This window comes from Neopsephotus bourkii, unplaced genomic scaffold (assembly GCF_033783945.1).
Source record: "Neopsephotus bourkii isolate Nb327-2 ecotype Australia unplaced genomic scaffold, CSIRO-AGI_Nbou_v1 NB_547, whole genome shotgun sequence".
Lineage (NCBI taxonomy): Eukaryota > Metazoa > Chordata > Aves > Psittaciformes > Psittacidae > Neopsephotus > Neopsephotus bourkii.
In genome coordinates this window covers 100845-119458 of record NW_026901048.1, presented here as the reverse complement: position 1 = coordinate 119458, position 18614 = coordinate 100845, and the positions used below count along the sequence as shown (strand labels likewise).

Here is an 18614-nt window from a genome sequence, read left to right as displayed (position 1 = left end):
CACTAACTGTAAGGGTTGTACAATCGAACCTTTCCCTTTAGTGCAGTGTGACACCTCCACTTTGCCGGCCCTGGCTCTCTCCTGAACAGGCTGTAGCCCTCTGTGACAGTACTCCCAACTGTGGGCTTCATTTCTCTAAGTCTCACTAATACCAATGATATTGTAGCTCTGGGAACTGACCAGTTCAACTTCCAGGTCATGCTGTTTTGTTTCTCATACTGTGTGCCACTCTCCATCAATGCCATGACAGCCCTTGATTTATCTACTGCAAACCTGTTGGTATCCCCTTCCCCTAGAATGCACCAGTTTTGGTATGCTTCTCTGCAACGCATTTAAACAGGCTAAAGAAAAGAAGATGACAATGCATTCACAGATCAAGATGACGTTTCCTAAGTAGGGATAGAATCTCAGTAGGAGCCCTTCTGGGATTCAGCAAGGAAAAGCATGGTGGCTGTCCACATTTCAGGTAATCATCCATACAGCTAGCTTTGAGAAATACAGGTTTTTGTTTCACTTTCCACTGAGAGCTTCTTTTCTTTTATCTTCTGTCTGCTCCATTCTTTTCCACTTTAGGAAGTGTAAAATTCCTGATAAAACCAGGCATTTGTCTGCATGTCCTGCTCAGCAAAAGGACATCCCAGAACCAGGGACAGCAGGGATTTTGATGTTCCCTGAGCCAATAAATAGTACTTAACAAATGTGAAACCTCAGCACCACAAGGAGAGAAAGAAAAAAGTAACTCTGAACTACTCTGAGCTTCCGTGCTCCTGCACCTTCTCTCAGCCTCTCTTCACAAAGTCTTTGTCTAAAGCATAGGCACAGTTCAGTATCCCAAAAGCATAACCACTCATTCAGTATTCATTTAAGGAAAACATTGTGATTATGCCTACAGTGAAGTCACATCTTACTATTATCTTACTGAAAGAGAATGCAAATCTTTCATTAAACAGTAGCACAGTACTTACTCTCTATCTATAACGAGGCACTCCACATTGTATTCATCTGCAATAACATTTGCTGATCTGACATCATCACTAAAAATTGAAACAGAAGAATTCAGAAGCATGCAAAAATCCTCAAAGCACCACACACTGTATTCATGGGGAGTCACAGCTGCTATAGGTGACACTCCTCAAAGGCCTCTGCAGCCTGTATCCAGATTAGTATTACTGAACCAAGTACATAATCATAGCATTTTATTAGCCATTCTTACTGTCTAGCACAGTATTTGTTTTCCAGTTTCAACAGTTTGGTTCATGACTTCCTTTAGCAACTTTCCAAGAATTTAGGATGAGCTGTAATTAGCATTACATTTATGATGATCTCAATTACATGAGATGTAATTAGCATTACATCTAGTAGTATATCAGGATTTACTACTCACTTCTGAAATAATTCTCAGATATAAAACATCTTAAAGACCTAATGATCCCTACTCCATTACCCACATAAACTTGTGCTACATATTTGAACATATCATCTCTCTACTCCTTTTCTCTATTTCTTACTATCATGAGCACCATCATGGAAACAGCACCTCAGTCTGGTAATTATGGTACCTATCCATACTAGGAGTCATATAAAGCCTGGCATAAGGTTTCGTCACAGCTTTTACTGAAATATAAACTACAAGCAACATCACAGAGAAGGCTGGCATTTGACTTTTTCAGGGAAAACCAAGAGTAGGTGACAGTGTGTACATTCAAGTTCTCTCTACAAAAAACAAAACATTAAGACAAATTCAGTCATTGCCTTCATCTGCTGACATCACAATCAAAGCGAAGATTATATTAAAAATAGCCATGTGCTGTATAATCTGACATATAGTGATAGGTCATTTGAAATACTATACATCATGAATCAGACAATGTGAACTAACCTGATCAGAGCCTTTTCTCCAAAGTAATCTCCTTTATGGAGATTTTTAATCAGCTGAGGCTGCGAATGATCTGCAGTACTCTGGGTAACTATTACCTGGAAAGTACAGGAACAAAAATTCAGTAAGGAAAGTTTCCAAGTATTGCATGGTTTCCCTTTCCCTTCTGAGTATTTCATAAATGTCTTAAATTCAGTAATGATGCAGAAAGAGTTACAAATGTATATAATTACTCCCTCCTCACAAAAATTAAAACCTTCAAACATTCTATGATTCTGTGATCTCTGATTTTTGCTGAGATGGAAAAATTAATATATTCATTACTGCCCAACCCCCAACATTTTCTCCTCTTATCTTTTAAAACGGAGCAAAATAAATTGCATTTTAATGAAAAACTGAAAAGTGCTTCAGTTCCCACAGTGGGCAGGCATCATATGAGCTTTTTATCTTCTCAGCTAAACATAGCCTCCACAAACGTTAACTCACATCTCCTGTCGTTAAATTCCACGTCCACAGTAGCACACATTCTGCTGATGCCACAAACCAAATCAGAATTATCTCCAGACACAGACATGTTTTGGAAACTCAAAAACCCAACTGGAAGTTTATTGATGAAAATTCTGATTTGATTCTTTAGAGTCCTGTGTCTGCCTCCAATCTAACAGCTGATGGATAAAGGCTGCTGCCTTACTCTTCTGGGAGAAGGAATAGACCCTGAGTCACCTAGAAGGCCACTCTCCATTTAACCTAGGACTCTGTTATTTCTTAGACATTTCACAAGTCTATAGCTTGCCCATCAGATACTGAAACATTCAGGAGAAGACATAGGACCAAATCTCATTTACAAAAAATAGACTTTACATCTCTGTGTCAGTGTCATGATGCTTCAGGACATACTTCAATTACATTATAATTAGAACAGTGTAACATGGGTTCATTGTGAAAATTAGGCTCCCTGAATCTCTGAAACGCTGCTCCAGGCTTTTATCATAGTGCTGTGAACTTAATAGCATCCTCAAAAGCTCTCTGCACAGATTTTACTATAGACCAAAGACCACATCCTTCAAAGTAGCTTTTGAAATACAGATGTATATGTTACTTTGTAAATTAGGTTTATTACATCTTACCTTTCCTTTTGCTATTATGAAGAAGGTATTGCCTTCTTCTCCTTCCCGAATAACATAATCTCCCTTTTCATAGTACTCCTGTTGTGGAAGGAGGCGAAGAGAGAGGCAATATTGTTCAATACGTGATTAGCTTCTTTGAAAATTCTGATTACCATGCAGAGTTCTTAATACATATGGATGTTCCAGTGATGTTTAACTTCCTATCTCCTGCGTATGTTGCATTCCATAATATGCAATCATTCCCCTAAATAAAGCATGGCATCCAATCTGTAACATATCTTCATGCAGCAGCATGTTGTTTGTTAAAAAACATACTAACACTGGTATTATCCTTATGAAGCAGGGGGAAATGAGAGGAAAAACCTCCAAAATAAAAAGCTCTTAAAAGAGTTCTAGATCAAAATCCCATTTCCAAAAGTAATTCTGGGCTTGACACCTCAGTGGGAATGCCTAAGTCATTTATTGCAAGCTATGAAAGCATCAACTTTTCTGTGCATGCTAAGGAGCCCTGCCTTCATTATTAAACTTTCAATCAAGCATTTTTCCATGTTAACTTTCAGCTTCGTAATCTGTTTCTCATAAATATTCCTCATTTTTTTCTCCTCTAAGTGTTTCATCTTAATAAAGGCTGGATTATAAATCCTCTTGTCTACTTGCTTGGTTCCTTTCACGTCAAAGATATAACTAGCTTTTATGCCACTAAATGTTATTATTTGATGCCAACCTGGAATTCTACTCCAACCACTTCAAAACCACTGTCATGTTAAAAAAAGCTTGGCTGCTTTTTAATATATATTTTTTTTACTTATTTATTCTTCTTTGTTATTTTGAAAGCTTATTGAATACTGTTCAGAAAAACTTAACAGTCTCTTACCACCTCCAGGCAGTCTATGATCTTGGTCAACTTATCCTCAGGTAAGTTTTTCAGCAAGGACACGCTTCCAGAAAACAGAAATGCAAAACAAAACCAACCAAACAAAAGCAAACAACAAAAATAGTTGTCATTAACACTGTTTTAATGATCTCATATATACAACTTCAGTACTACTTGGACAAGTACTAAAAGAGAATCTAGCCATGGTGATGATTTAGTGAACTTGCTGGTGAGAAAGAAAAAACTTCCCATCCTAAGCACTCAGACTTGTAAAAGTTAGGAAATCATAGAGCTCTCCAGCCACCCAGGCTCAGCTAAGGAGTATTTATAGAAATCAAAGGTGGAGATGGATGCAAAAATACACACGACATTCTCTGCACGGCCAGGCCTGAGGTCTTGATTTGAAGCCAAAACAGAATGGTAATTCTTTGTTAAAGAAAGAAAATATGAAATCAGCTGATTATGGTTTGGAACCTCTAATTTGACTTTCTTTTTAAGGAAAAGCACTGTACTACTCTGTGTTCCATGCAGGAGGAAGAATTATTTTACTCTGCAGATTTGCTAGTAATTTATATTGGTTCATAAATTGAGAGACATGCAGTTCTCATATTCAAGTCTCCAAGGGATGAAGATTGCTTAATCTATTCCTGCAGCAAATTAACTTCTACGTGAAGGATTTATTTAATATATTGTTTTAACTTCTAGCCATGTAACCTTCCCATACATTTCTTCCATTACTTAAAAGCCTTCAAGAACCTATTGCTGTTTCCTAATGTAATACAGGATAAGAACAATCAAAATGAGAAAAAAGATTTTATGACTCTTCAAAAGAAAAACTAAGAGATGTGAGTATTGAGGCTTTTGAGGCCCTTTGCATTATGAGCACTTCTTTCTCTTTGTAAGGCAGACTCTGTATTGTGCACCTTACGAAGAAGCTGAAACCAGTATTAGAAATATAAATGCATTATATTTACCTTCTAAGGAAGTTTCTGTATTGCTCTTGTCTTGTTTGTGCTGTCACTCTCATGATATTTTGAAACACTTCTCTGTCCAATGCCCATGTTTTAACACTGGTGATTGCTTAAGAAAACAAAAGCCAACAACAAAATCAACAATGCTTCCCAATAATGTGATGGAAGATATTACAGTATCAGGTCATGGTACTAGGCAGACTATCTCTTCCAAAATGCCTAAGGCCAAATTTTAGAGTATATAGCAGCTACTGCATCAGACTTGTAAAAGAATTCAGTTTCCACTTAAACAATGCCCCCTAAAGTAAGGCATAGTTTTCCAAATGGCTCCTCCACACAGCCACACAGCACTTTCCATGCAAATCCACAGGCTGCGTAACCTTGAAAACCTAGCCATTTACTATGAACACAAACAGGGCTGAATACTTCTGATGATCTACTTGTAATCATGGACAGTCATTGCATTCAAAAGCTGCAATGTAATCTGCAAAGGAGCTTATTTGAAAGAAAAATTTGGCTGAATTTATCATTTATGAGATAAATGTTGAATAATATGTCTTGGACCCATTTCTAACTCACATTACATGCAAAGTTTGTGAGACAGGCAGTAAGATAGAAATAACAAAGGTCAAGATATACATTTTATTTAATCCTGTGATCCTCACACAGTTTTCATAGAATCATAGAATAGTTAGGGTTGGAAAGGACCTTAAGATCATCAAGTTCCAACTCCCCTGCTATGGGCAGGGACACCTCACACTAAACCATGTCACCCAAGGCCTCATCCAAGCTGGTCTTGAACACTGCCAGGGATGAAGCATTCACATCATCCCTGGGCAACCTATTCCAGTGCCTCACCACCCTAACAGGAAAGGATTTCCTCCTTATATCCAACCTAACCTTCCCCAATGTAAATCTAAACTTTCCTCCAATGTAGCCATTTTGTAAGGGAATAAAGAGTAATCAAAACATTAATCATTATCTTTCGAGGGGTAATCAAAATATTAATACAGTAAACACGCATAAGATCCAGCATCAAAGGTGCAAACCACTAAGTGGTCTCTATGTGCAATCAGTGGCATAACAGAACACATTGCCCTTTTTAGTTTAAGCAAAATAAGGTGATTCTGTTCAATTTAGTATCTTATTTTAAAAGACATTACACCATATTCAACAATTTTCCTTCTGTCATAAGAAGGAACAAAGCTGTTTTCTCTGGGATAAAGGAAAGCTGCAGAAAAAAATAAAGCAATTGATCTCAATTTATCATGCACACAGAATACAGGAAAGAAAAATGCCAGGTTTAAAATTATGCACAGTCATTGTTCTTTGTACTTAACCCTGATATACACATATGCTCTCAACAGCCATTTATCAAAATAACTCAAAAATAGTTTTGGATGTTGGAAGGGAGAACAAAGGTATTGCTTTGGTTTTGTTTTTCTCCTGAATAACATCTTTCAGGTTACTTCGTATGAAGAAAATATGGCAAGTATCCAAGCTATCGTGGACGCTTTTCCTGTATCTTGCACCTTAACTAAAGAAAACAATTATATAGCTAGAAAAGTGCATGTAATTTCAAAAATGAGACAGAGAAATTTATAAACATAGGAGTAAATCACATTCCCAGTGTCAAATACAGCTACTGAATGTAAACATGCTGTTGTATAGCAGCAGCCATTGAAATGCTGTCTGTCTGAAGTCCTTCACTTCTCAGTTTTCAAAGACTGCAGGCAAAGGGCGTCTCTTAATCCAGTATCAAGAAAGAGTTTTCACATATGTATTTACTAGTCATTTATGGCATTGTACTGCTCTTCCTTCACAACCAGAAATATAGGAAAGCTATTGGGGAGGGGCAGGTTTCTGCAGGGATTTAAAGTAATCAGTTTCCTGTCCGTAACTTGACAACTCTTGTCCTACCTCAAAACCAACTAATGTTAACAAAGGTTTAAAGCAGCATAACATCTTACTATGCAGAAACACTACTTTATAATGCTAATACTATACAGCAAGCAAAACAGGAAAATAGGGAACACATTCAAGTAGATCAGTGTGCTAGTAAGAAAAATAATCACGTTATTGATGCTGCTCTGTTTATCAGGCAACAAAAACAGATTAGATGTAATAATTTCCATCTGCACAGCCATCAATGATCAAGTGCTTAAACTGGGAGCAGAAAGAAATACCAGGAGCTTTTAAAGCTAACAACTTCTTGTTTTATTCAATTTGCTCATTTTTAAGTCAACATGAACTCTTCATTCTTACTGGTGGTTCAAAGTCCCTGCAGATTTAGACAGGAAAAGAAATTAGTCTCTAAGCACAAATTTTATGGAATGGTAGAGAGGGAAAATTGAGATTTTTATAATATTTGGTCACTTCCTGGTGTGACACAGAATAATTATGGCAGGTTAGAAAATGAATTAAATGGTACTTAGTGAATGAATATCAAGTTTTATGCAGGAAGAGGCGTATATGTGTCAGAGCAACACTTAACAACTCCATCCAGGTCTGCTAGTAAACACAAAGCAAAAGATACTATTTGTCTCAGAGAAGCAGCACATCTCACCTGGAAGTTTCACCTTTTCCTCCACCACATTTGAGATCAAACTGAAATCTCCTGAGTGCCAGTTGCAAATACCAGGTGCAAGTGAATATTGGCAAGACTCAGTAACTTAACGATACAGAACTAAAAGAAGTAAAACAGCAACTAACTCCTACATATTTTATTTCCTCTTGAATTACACTTTATCTCCCCTTTGAAAACACCACGGTTTCAAACTAACTGTAATTTCAGCCTCAGAGTTGCATTTGATGCAAGAAAGAACATAAGAGTCAAAGACTGCCACTGCTACTGAATCATTCAACATTAAAACGTAGCCATTCCATAGCAGATAGTTTGGTACAGATCTGGCTAAACAGCAGATCTATAGATGCCTAATTGTTTATCAAAAGTCATGATAGAGATGGAATTATATTCATGGCATAGTGTTAGAGTTCGCAAGCAGAAGGAACTCAAGAAAGGAAACATGAGCTTACTGTAGATAATCAGGACACGCAGAAATGCATTCAATGAAAACTTCAAAGATAACCTGGCTGTAACAAGGACCTCACAAAAATTCACAGTTTTCTTTTTGACCAATGTTGTTATAGTAAACCTTAGGTACCTTTCACAGAGGCTGTCCGTGTGCAGTTGTATAAAATGGCTAGTTCACCAAATGCCGTCCACACAGGTATTGAGGAGAGTAGTTTATCCTGCTGAAAGACCTCCAGGCTGCCCTCTGTCAAAAATCATCAGGATAACAAGCATTAAAACTGAGCTCAACTGCACAGAGTGAAGAGAATACAAAACAATATTCTGCCTTTGCCACTCCCTGGAACAAAGGAAGAGGAGCAACACCTGCAAAACAGTAGAGGTTTGTGGGGCTTTCTGGTGTTTATTTTGTTGGGATTCTAGGGGAGAGGGATGGTTGTTTTTTGGTTTGGTTTGGTTTTGGTTTTGTTTTGTTTTTTAAATGTATTGCTAATCTAGAAATCTACTCTGGAAGGGAGGGAAAGCAGAGAGAAACCTTTCAACACTAATAGGCCATGGAAAACAGCCCTTCTAAATCCTGATGGGATAAACCTTTGCTACAACAAAACAGTCAGTACAGGTTCAGATAGCCTACTGTAGCATAGACAGACCAGTCTTAACACTGAACTCCTGCGGTTTGCCTGTTTATACTTGTTTATGTATATATGTGCAGAATGCAAAGGAAAGGACAGAAAAACAAAAAAGCACATTAAATCCTCAATAAACTGTCTTTGAGCCTTACTACAAACCTAGCAAAAGTCAATCTGAATTTCTTCATAGGTTATGGTCCAAAAAAACCTTCTCCTAAATATGTTCTGAAAGCTTAGCCCTCTTCTCTCCAAGAGACCCACTGACTCCTCAAAAAATGTCTCATGTGCCAGAAAAATTTCCATGTGCACAACTTCCTCATATTTTATCTGTTTTCCAAAATGTTATGATTTTGTCTAGCAAGAATATGACTAACAGATTACAAATCCTGCCTCCTTTTTCTCCCTGCACCATCTATGTTATCCTAACACAGTGACCATCAATCATATGAAGCAAGAAGCCAGAAGGTGTGCTTTCCAAAAATCTGTCGTTTGAGATTTGAGTCACAATGGCAGTCAGCACAGATGACTACTGCAGTGAGATTACTTCAGACCTGCTGTCAATACTTTAGGAAAGTCTTCCTATCCGAAGGCTTTTTTGTTGCTGTTGCAGCTCTTTTGAAAACAAAACAGACCTCTAATCTTTGAGAACAATAAACTCAGAACCTCATCTTGCAATTTCCCCATACACAGAAAACTGGTATAAGCTTCCATGAATGTTGAAAAGTAAATTTGTTTCAGAAGTGGCTTCATTATTGAGCAGTTTTCTGTGTTTTAAAGTGTACTTGCTCTTCGTTTGGCTATAGCTACAACAGAAAGGATTTGCTGACCTATAGGCTTTCAGAAATGAAATACGCCATGAAATAACATTAAATCAAGGTTTAAGTTTCTAAGCCTTTTTTTTTTTTTGTTGCTCTTACTCTGTTTCATAAAACTCACAGGCAAAACTTGCATTGCCCTCAGTAGGGCTGGCAAAAATGATTTAAGAGCACAAACATCATCACTGTGGTTTCCTGCAAAGACTTCTAAGCTGCGTTCCACTTTCTCACACTTGTGTGTTATATGAGTAAGCAGTATTCACCTTTGAGCACAAAAATGTGATTGCCTGGCTCTCCCTGTCTGATGACATAGCTCCCTTGCTGGAAAGTCCTTTCATACATACATTCCACCATATCCCGGATCTGGTGAGGCTCCAGTCTCTTCAAGAACTGATTTTTATTCAGGGCATCTGTGATAAGTTTCTTCTCACTGGTTTCAAACAAACAAACAAACTTTAAAGATCCAACATGGTTGAGGAATATTATTCACTTGGCATTCATTCCTCTCTAGCTGTTTCCTCTCATTTCTCACACTCATATGACCAGTACCACTGACAAATGTTACAACACTTGCAATCAATATGCATACCCATTAGCAGTACCATGCTATGGTCTCTCTTCTCCTATGTGACCCTGCCTGCAGAAAGCATTATCTTAGATGTAAAAAAGCTCCCAGTAGAAGACATGCTCCCCAGAAAGTTTTGGACTGTTTCTCACCATATTCTTTCCCTGTTGCACAACTAAGATAAATGCACTTGCTTACCTGAAGGAAAGAAATGTGAAAGGTATGACTTTCCATACCACTGCCTCTACAGGAATGGCAACTTGGTATAAAATCAGACCCACTTCTCTAAAATTCTATCACATTTTTCCTAATACCCAGCAAAAATGTAACACCGATGATAGCAACAGGGTTAAAGTCAACACTGATGGTATTAAGACCTCATCAAGAGTTTCTCCTGTGTGGTGAGGAAAGATGCAAGGAAATAAAAGTACACAAAAAATGATTTAACAGCTGCTGGTTTTGATTAGGGAAATATTAGAAGACACTGTTAGTGGGAAAACCAAAGCAAGTTGTACTGCTTTTAGGAATTTTTAGAATACAATCAGAAGTAAAAATGTAATACAAGGGCTTGTGGATATAGGTATGCAACCATTAATGCTGACCTCTTTGCTTTCTGATATTCAGCATTTATAGCACACTTTGGTGATGCTACAGCAAACTACAGCCATCCTGAGTTATTTTGTTAAAAAGTCTTTAGAAAAGCTTCAATCCATAAAAGACAGTGGTTGGATTTTTAAGAAGAAAATGTGGAAAATACAACAGTGCTTAAATCCACTAACCAACCAAAACAAAGCTGGCTACACATACATACATACATACATGACAATCTATGAGTTCTGGCTGACTTGTGTATGTTCTAGGTCAAGGGCTGCCTACAAAGCAGTGTCTTGAATCCATGCCAGAGTGAAAGCAGTTAAACAACTGCTGCACTGATGGAGTTTTTATGGACCTACTGATTACTTTGACTTTACTGTTGAAGTGAAAGATAAATTCTGCCTTCAAGTCCTTTCCTTAATGTGCATGTGTAAGGAAGCTGTATAACAAAATAAACACTCTAACAACTTTCTGAGGCATTTAAAGTTCACTTTTGCTTGTATTCATAAAAACACAGCACAGTTATAATCAAAAATACGCTGCATGGGAAAACCTCCTGAAGAATATCCAGGAATATCCCATCCTGAGGGACCATGACAAGCTTGTGAGATGGACCGATGCCAGCTTTATGAAGTTTAACCATGCCAAGTGCAAGGTCCTATACCTGGGTTGCAGCAATCCCAGGCACAGCTACAGGCTGGGCAGAGAAGAGATTCAGAGCAGCCCTGAGGATAAGGACTTGGGGGTGCTGGTCGATGAGAAAACGAACATGAGCCAGCTTCAGTGTGCACTCACAGCCCAGAAAGCCAACCGTATCCTGGGCTGCATCAAAAGGAGCGTGACCAGCAGGTCAAAGGAGGTGATCCTGCCCCTCTGCTCTGCTCTTGTGAGACCTCACTTGGAGTACTGTGTACAGTTCTGGTGTCCTCAACATAAAAAGAACATGGAACTGTTGGAACAACAGAGGAGGGCGATGAGGATGATCAGGGGACTGGAGCACCTCCCGTATGAAGACAGGCTGAGAAAGTTGGGGCTGTTAAGCCTGGAGAAGAGAAGGCTGCATGGAGACCTCATAGCAGCCTTCCAGTATCTGAAGGGGCCCTATAAGGTTGCTGGGAAGGGACTCTTCATTTGGGACTGTAGTGGTAGGACAAGGGGTAATGGGTTCAAACTTAAACAGGGGAAGTTTAGATTGGATATAAGGAGGAAGTTCTTTACTGTAAGGGTGGTGAGGCACTGGAATGGGTTGCCCAGGGAAATTGTGAATGCTCGATCCCTGGCAGTGTTCAAGGCTGGGTTGGACAGAGCCTTGGGTGACATGGTTTAGTGTGAGGTGTCCCTGCCCATGGCAGGGGGGCTGGAACTAGATGATTTTGAGGTCCTTTCCAACCCTAACTATTCTATGATTCTATGATTTCATGAATGAACAATCAGTTAAGTCAATTTAAGTAGACTTACAATGTTACTAGCCATATAATGACTGAAAACAAATAAAGGTGATGAAATGAGGCAAGAAAAATAAAATCAAGTAGCTATGGTGAGGAGTGTGTTTAGAAATAGAGATAACAACTCAACTTCTGCTGAAAACAACAGGGTTATTAGAACATAAGCTCTAACTTTGTTTTCTGATTGCTTATTTAATTCACCCTGCCCTGATCATACATACAATACTGCAGTAAAATACAGTAATGGCTCATAAACTGTTACTTAAAATGAGCACTAAAGCTTCCAGAACTACAGGAGACTATGCTGTTTTCAAAAAAATGCAGTTGGCCACAGACCAAAGGACACATGAATATCATAACCATGGCTCAGGCTCTTGAATCAGTTTCTTGCTCATTTCATGGGCAAACAGCATAATATCTATCTTACAGTCGTGTCTTTGCTGTTTCCTCACTTTCTCCTATACCTGCCCCACTTCTGCAAACTGCTGCTGGACATAACTAGAGGTCCTGAAAGGACGAAAGATGTTTAATCCTGTACTTGAGCCAGTCACAGTCCTGATGAATACTACTAAAAGGCCAAAAGTGGGTGCACAACTCCACACAACTGGTCTGGTGTTGAGGTATTTATTGGATCCACCACTAGTAGGACTTCATCGCGTGGGGCTAGCTAAGCCATTAGCATCCTTCTCCAGGCTTTTCTCCCCTCCTTGCTGTTAGGTCTTGTGGAAATGTTACCCCTGCCCCTTTCAATACATTCCCAGTAAACCCCCAGGATGAACACTTGACACTCTATGAAGGGCTTCTTGTGAACAGAATCGGGAATTTAGTCCCATCATGAGACAGTCATCTCACAGGTACAAGCGTACAGCATATACTTTACAGAGCAATCCTGTCTCTTATTATACGTTTCTGCTACTAATGGGAGATTTTTGGTTATCTGATGTCTTTGACTGGTAAAAGACATCAATGTCAAGTCTCAAGATAGTTCTTCCCCAACAAATAACTGTTGATAACAGAACTGAGTCACAATCCAGACTTAATGTAGGCAGCTTAAATTCTGAGGATGGTGATAGCATTCTCTGGAAGGACACAAAAATAGAGAACCAGGTCCTAGAGATACTGAAACACATAGATTCTGAACACTGCAAAGGGTAACAGATTAAAAAATTCTCATTTGAAAGACCTTAGAGACCTGCTTTCATATACCTTGTTCAAACTCCAAAAGCTTGAGGCTTTAGTTAAATTTTAATGCTCAAACTTCCATTAAGAAAAATCTCAAACACTCAGTTTTGGAAACTGAGATGGATTCATCCAGCTAGCTTAAGAGATGAAATATAGACATGAGAAAACAATAATACAGAGAGATCAAGAACTACTGAAAGCTTCTAAAACTGTCATTAAAAGAATTCATGCTGAGATACTCAAAAGCGTGCCACTTAAACCCCTACTAAATGAATAGCATAAAATTGTGCTTTTTAAAAATGCTTCTAAAAGGGATTGGTAACCCTCTAGATTCAATGCAAATTCAAGAATAAAGCATGCAGCTTCCCTTCCTTCTGAAATAGTTCCTTTCACAACTGTGGAGTAACATAGGTAAGGAAACCTTCCAGCATTTGGCTGTCTCCACATCAGGCAATGGTGGCTTAAACAAGCGCAAATGTAGCACAGGCTTTCCTGAGCAGCATAGTAGTGCTATGTGTAAAAACAGTTTTGTGGTATTTTTCTTTGCATCTGTTTGCTTCAAAAGTATTTGGAAGATCAAATGATCTTCCACTATCACGTCAAAAGATGTCTCTGCCCCTGAGAAATCTGAGCAAATTCTTTCACTATTACTTGACCTGTTACAGAAAGCATAAATTCTTCCCTCTGCGACTATAATGTATGTTAGTTTACAAACAGAATCACAGAAAGGCTGGAAATGGTGGGAAAGAAAGGGGAGGATGGCGTGCTCTTACTGCCAATGCAGTGCATGCTTAAGCAGTCAGTTATTTCAGGGGAGTAAATATCTGAATAAATTTAGGAGTGGTGTGCTCTGAATTGTTATGAATCTATGGGAGACTCAGCAGTAACAATGACAATCTCTAAACCAGACTGTAAGAGATGAAAGGAGGGAAAAGGAAAATAACTGCTCCTTTATCCTGTTGTTACACTAAATCTTCTAGAAAAACAACAGAGATGGTATGCAACAAGAAAAAAAGAAAATGTTTTTAGAAGTGCTGAATGAAGAAGGAAAATTTTAAGACAGGTAATTACAAATAGAACACTCCTAAAGCAAACAATTACTTAAACTGCCCAAGTACTTGTGATAAAATGTTAATACCATTCCTTTACACTGGAAAAACATTGCTAGCTGAAGATTTCAGCTCCTTATGGTGATGCTACAGCACACTGGTGACTCAGGTAGCTTTTCTGTTTCACAAGACAGCCTCTAATGTGCAATGATGGACATAATGGAGGGGAAATCTGATAACTCTCAGGTCTACTACAGTACAGACTCAGATTGTACCTTGAATTCTTAACAGAATGATAAAGATCCCCACAAACCTGAGGCACTTAAGATGCTGGCTGACACCCAGATAGATTCTGGCTACCAGCATGCTAAAACAGATACTCAGGTTATGTCTACACTGCAAAGCAAAAGAAGGTCTAAGGTATGCTGAAAGTTAGCAGTCTGATACCTCTGTCCACAGGGTCAGCTGCGACCACAGAGCTCCACAAGGAGGTTACCACTTCTTGTGTGTGAGTTGAAGAAGAGGTATTTTTTGCTTTTGCAGAGGCTAGAAGTGTACTCACAGAGGAACAAGCAAAACCAGGTTCCTACACCATGACTGTCAGAAGCTGGGCAGGAGGGTAAAGAGGAAGCTGATAAGAGAATAATCACACTACACAACAGATTTCACATTTCACACCAGACTGAGTTGAAACTAGGCCTACAAACTTTGTACACAGCTCAGAATCGGTGTCCATACTGCATCTGAAAGTGCTGAGCTGGGGCCACCTCCTCCTTTCTAAAGTTGTCCATGCAATGGGAATAAGAATCCTAGAATCCTAGAATAGTTAGGGTTGGAAAGGACCTTAAGATCATCTAGTTCCAACCCCCCTGTCATGGGCAGGGACACCTCACACTAAACCATATCACCCAAGGCTTCATCCACACTGGTCTTGAACAGTACCAGGGATGAAGCATTCACAACCTCCCTGGCCAACCCATTCCAGTACCTCACCACCCTTACAGGAAAGAATTTCCTCCTTATATCCAATCTAAACTTCCCCTGTTTAAGTTTGAACCCATTACCCCTTGTCCTATCACTACAGTCTCTAATGAAGAGTCCCTCCCCAGCAACCTTATAGGACCCCTTCAGATACTGGAAGGCTGCTATGAGGTCTCCACGCAGCCTTCTGTCCTCCAGGCTGAACAGCCCCAACTTTCTCAGCCTATCTTCATACAGGGGGTGCTCCAGTCCCCTGAGCATCCTCGTCGCCCTTCTCTGGACTTGTTCCAACAGTTCCATGTCTGAAACCATGTGAAGGCCTCCAGCCTTTGGCTCATCAGTGTTCCAGAGTACATCTTTAGCTGCAAGCACAACGTGTATCCAGACCTGAGAAGAGGCTTAGGTTCTGCTTCACTGGCAGTAAAGATAAATCCCAAAGAGACTTATTGTAAGAGTCTCTCCTCCACTAAAACACAGAGGCTACCCACCACTCTTCATCTGCACTCTGTGGGACAGAGATGATTCTTGCTTAAAGTTGCACACAAACTCAGCCAGCACCAAACCACCACAGTGATAAAGCCAATATAAAAAAGATGGATACTTTAATCTCGATTTATCATAAGGAGAGGATATTATTGTGATAACATTTCTATCTCTGTAACTCAAGCATGTAATCTCCCTGAAATGAGCTCACCTGGAATCCTTTCGGACTGTTGCTTTTTCCAAGGAGAACGTAATTTGCCTGTTCAAATCATACAGCCGTGTCGTCGGCTCTGCAGATACACCTTCCTTGGCTCCTCTTCTCCTGTCAGCAGATATTTGAATCCTTGAAGCTGCTTTAAAAGGAGAAGGCTGAAGAGAGTGCTCTCCTTGAGTGCTAACAACATCCTGCAGCTTGTTCAACTGTATACACTTGCTGTGAAGCTCCTTGGTGAGTTCTGCTATGACCTTAGCCTGCATAGCCAGCTGTTCCTGAAGCTCAGCAACACAACTTTGACCCTCTTGCAACTCTAGGTCTTTTCTCTTCAGTTCCTTTTCCAATTCAAGCACCCTGCTGCAAAGAATATCAGCTTGCTCGCTGGTCACATTGATGCCTAGCCCTGGGTCCTTCAAAAACTTACGGTTGCCACCACAGCCAATAGAGAGGTTTGCCACATGTCTGTCTGTTCGTCTCAGGTGCTTGGGTTTCACTAATCCATTCCCCATTTTGTCCAGAGACCTGGGTGAGAAAATAAATTTGCAGTTTTACTTCATTCACCAACAAGAAAAAAATAATCATGCAATAATAAGTAATGAATTTAGTCTTTAACTGGCAACTGAATTTGAGACATACAACTATTGTAAACATAGCTGATTGCTTTCATCCTTTACAGCCCTGAAAATCAGAGCATGGCAAAGAGAAGAAGTAGGTAGATGGTGGATACAAAGCAAAGGATCTGATGGTTACCACTTCTTGTTTGTGAGTTGAAGAAGAGACGTGTAACAAAGACAAAGAAAACCTCAAAATCCAGCAGGAAGCAGAAAAGCTTGCACTGTACTGCAGAAGCAAGAAAACTGTTAGAAGGAGGAGCCTGTTACACAGGATCCCCAGGGAAGCAGTCAGAGCACCAAGCCTGTCAGCATCTCGATGACGCTCCTAGTCGTGTGATTTAGTTTTAGGTATTTGTGTGAGGAGCAGAGAGTCGGACTCAATGATCCTTACAGGTCCTTTTTAACTTGAGATAGTCTATGAATTCTGTGATTAAAAAAAAAAAAAAAAAGAGTTGGATCACTTTCCAATTGAGGAATAATTACTGAGTACACGGACTTGTTTAATCTGTGGGTGCGCAACTGCCTGGCACAAAGGATATGTGATTATTAAACACATGTTAATAATACTAAAACAAACAAACAAACAAACTTTAAGGGTTATGACCATAAAAGAACAGTCATACTGATCAGAATAAGGGTCTTGCTGGCTTGTAAACTATCTCAACCATGGCCTTAAGGAGATGCCCAGCAAAGGATCAGCACATAGGCTGCTTGACTGAAATACTGTCTGAGATTTCAGATTTCCTGAGCCTGATATGCTTTATTTAATCCTCAATGGATCTGTAATACTAGTACTTGTCCCATTTCCCATCTAACCCCTGTAAACTTCATATCTGCAGACCCTGGCAGGACCCTAGTGAGGATTTGTACAAGTCTGCTTTTTGCATGAGGAACTACCTCCTTTAATTTGTTTCTTCCAGTACAAAACCAGAGATACAAAATGTAGGAAAATCCAGTTTCAGAAAGGCATCTTTATTAACCTTTTCTCTACTACTTTGTAAATTTCTGTCCTACTTCTCTGCCTGCACATATTTCTGAATTCTTTCCCAGAATGAGAAGTCCTAGTTTACTCAGTCCATTCTCATATAAACATCACTCCAAATGTTTGACCGACCTTGCTGTTTTTTGCTGACGCCAAATTCAGAGCATCACAGACCTAATTTAATCCTATAAAGAACAGGCAGGTGGCACTGTTTCTGTAGCTCTGTCGTTTTAAACCGCCTCACATTTGTTGCTGCAACAGCAGCTACTACCTTCAAGGAACAATTACCTTTTGAGAGGTATGGGGAATTACCCTTTGGCTAGTCTGGGTCTCCGTTCCCTCCCAGCTTCTTGTGCCCCTCCTCAATGGCAGAGCATGAGAGACTTGAGAAGTCCTTGATCAAGGTAAGTGCTCTGAGGAACAACTAAAACATCTGTATGTTATCAGTATTACTTATACTAAAGCCAAAACCCAGCACTGCACCAGCTACTAGGAAGAAAATTAACTCTACCCCATATGAAACCAGGACACTCACCTTCTTCCCTGCACACTGTCTTTGGTATATTTTATTGTATAATTTCAAGAGGACCAAGGAAGAAGTGCCTGCTGCTTAGGTCAAACTATATTAAATGTACAAGTTGAGCTGGAGACAAAAATTAACACATTCCTTCTTTTTAGTCTTGGGAAGCAATGTCTGCCTATAAATCCCATCTGCGAGCCAACAGTGGCAGGTTACAGTTTGGTTTAGTTCAAGCGTAAGGAGACCTTCAATAGGAGAAAAGGAATGAGCATAAGGCTGCATTTCCAGGCCTTAGTACCACACTCAGAGCTCTTCCCAAAACACCTGCTCAGGCTCCTGAATCCTGCTTGACTGTATCCTGCTCAGCTGTATCCTGTTACTGCAAAAGACCACAGCACAGAAAATACCTGCCTTAGACTAAACAGAATTTTCTTCTTTGGACTGTGGTTTTTGCCTCATCAATAAGCTATTTTAATAAGTTTTATAAAAGTACTGATGTACTAACCAGGCACTAACCATACTGCTATCATGATCAGTCATCGGTATGGCCAAAAGTAGCTGTTGTTCTGCCTCATGAATAAAGTACAACATTTTCAGGTTGAACCACAAGTGATGTGGCTTAAGTTTTAATTGCTTTTAACATTTCATTGGGTGAGAACACG

At 39.4% G+C, this 18614-nt stretch overlaps 1 protein-coding gene across 6 annotated transcripts in view; it reads right to left on the bottom strand.

Annotated features, from left to right (window-relative positions):
* PRKG2 (protein kinase cGMP-dependent 2) overlaps window positions 1-18614 on the bottom strand; it is a 28799-nt gene extending 10185 nt beyond the window's left edge. For 4 of the 6 annotated variants that reach the window (XR_009725064.1, XM_061350871.1, XM_061350872.1 and 1 more), the window contains exons 1-9: window positions 18469-18614; window positions 15834-16358; window positions 9587-9753; window positions 8013-8126; window positions 4852-4957; window positions 3878-3941; window positions 3004-3081; window positions 1880-1974; window positions 966-1034 (exon numbers count right to left, since the gene is read on the bottom strand). Coding sequence is in view for 4 of the 6 variants with exons in the window: in XM_061350871.1 (XP_061206855.1) it covers window positions 966-1034; window positions 1880-1974; window positions 3004-3081; window positions 3878-3941; window positions 4852-4957; window positions 8013-8126; window positions 9587-9753; window positions 15834-16358; window positions 18469-18482 (1232 nt within the window). In the remaining 2 variants the exon portion in view is untranslated. Of the gene's footprint in view, window positions 1-965; window positions 1035-1879; window positions 1975-3003; window positions 3082-3877; window positions 3942-4851; window positions 4958-8012; window positions 8127-9586; window positions 9754-15833; window positions 16359-18468 lie in introns of those variants that run through there. The other 2 variants (XM_061350874.1, XM_061350879.1) reach the window with 2 other exon arrangements.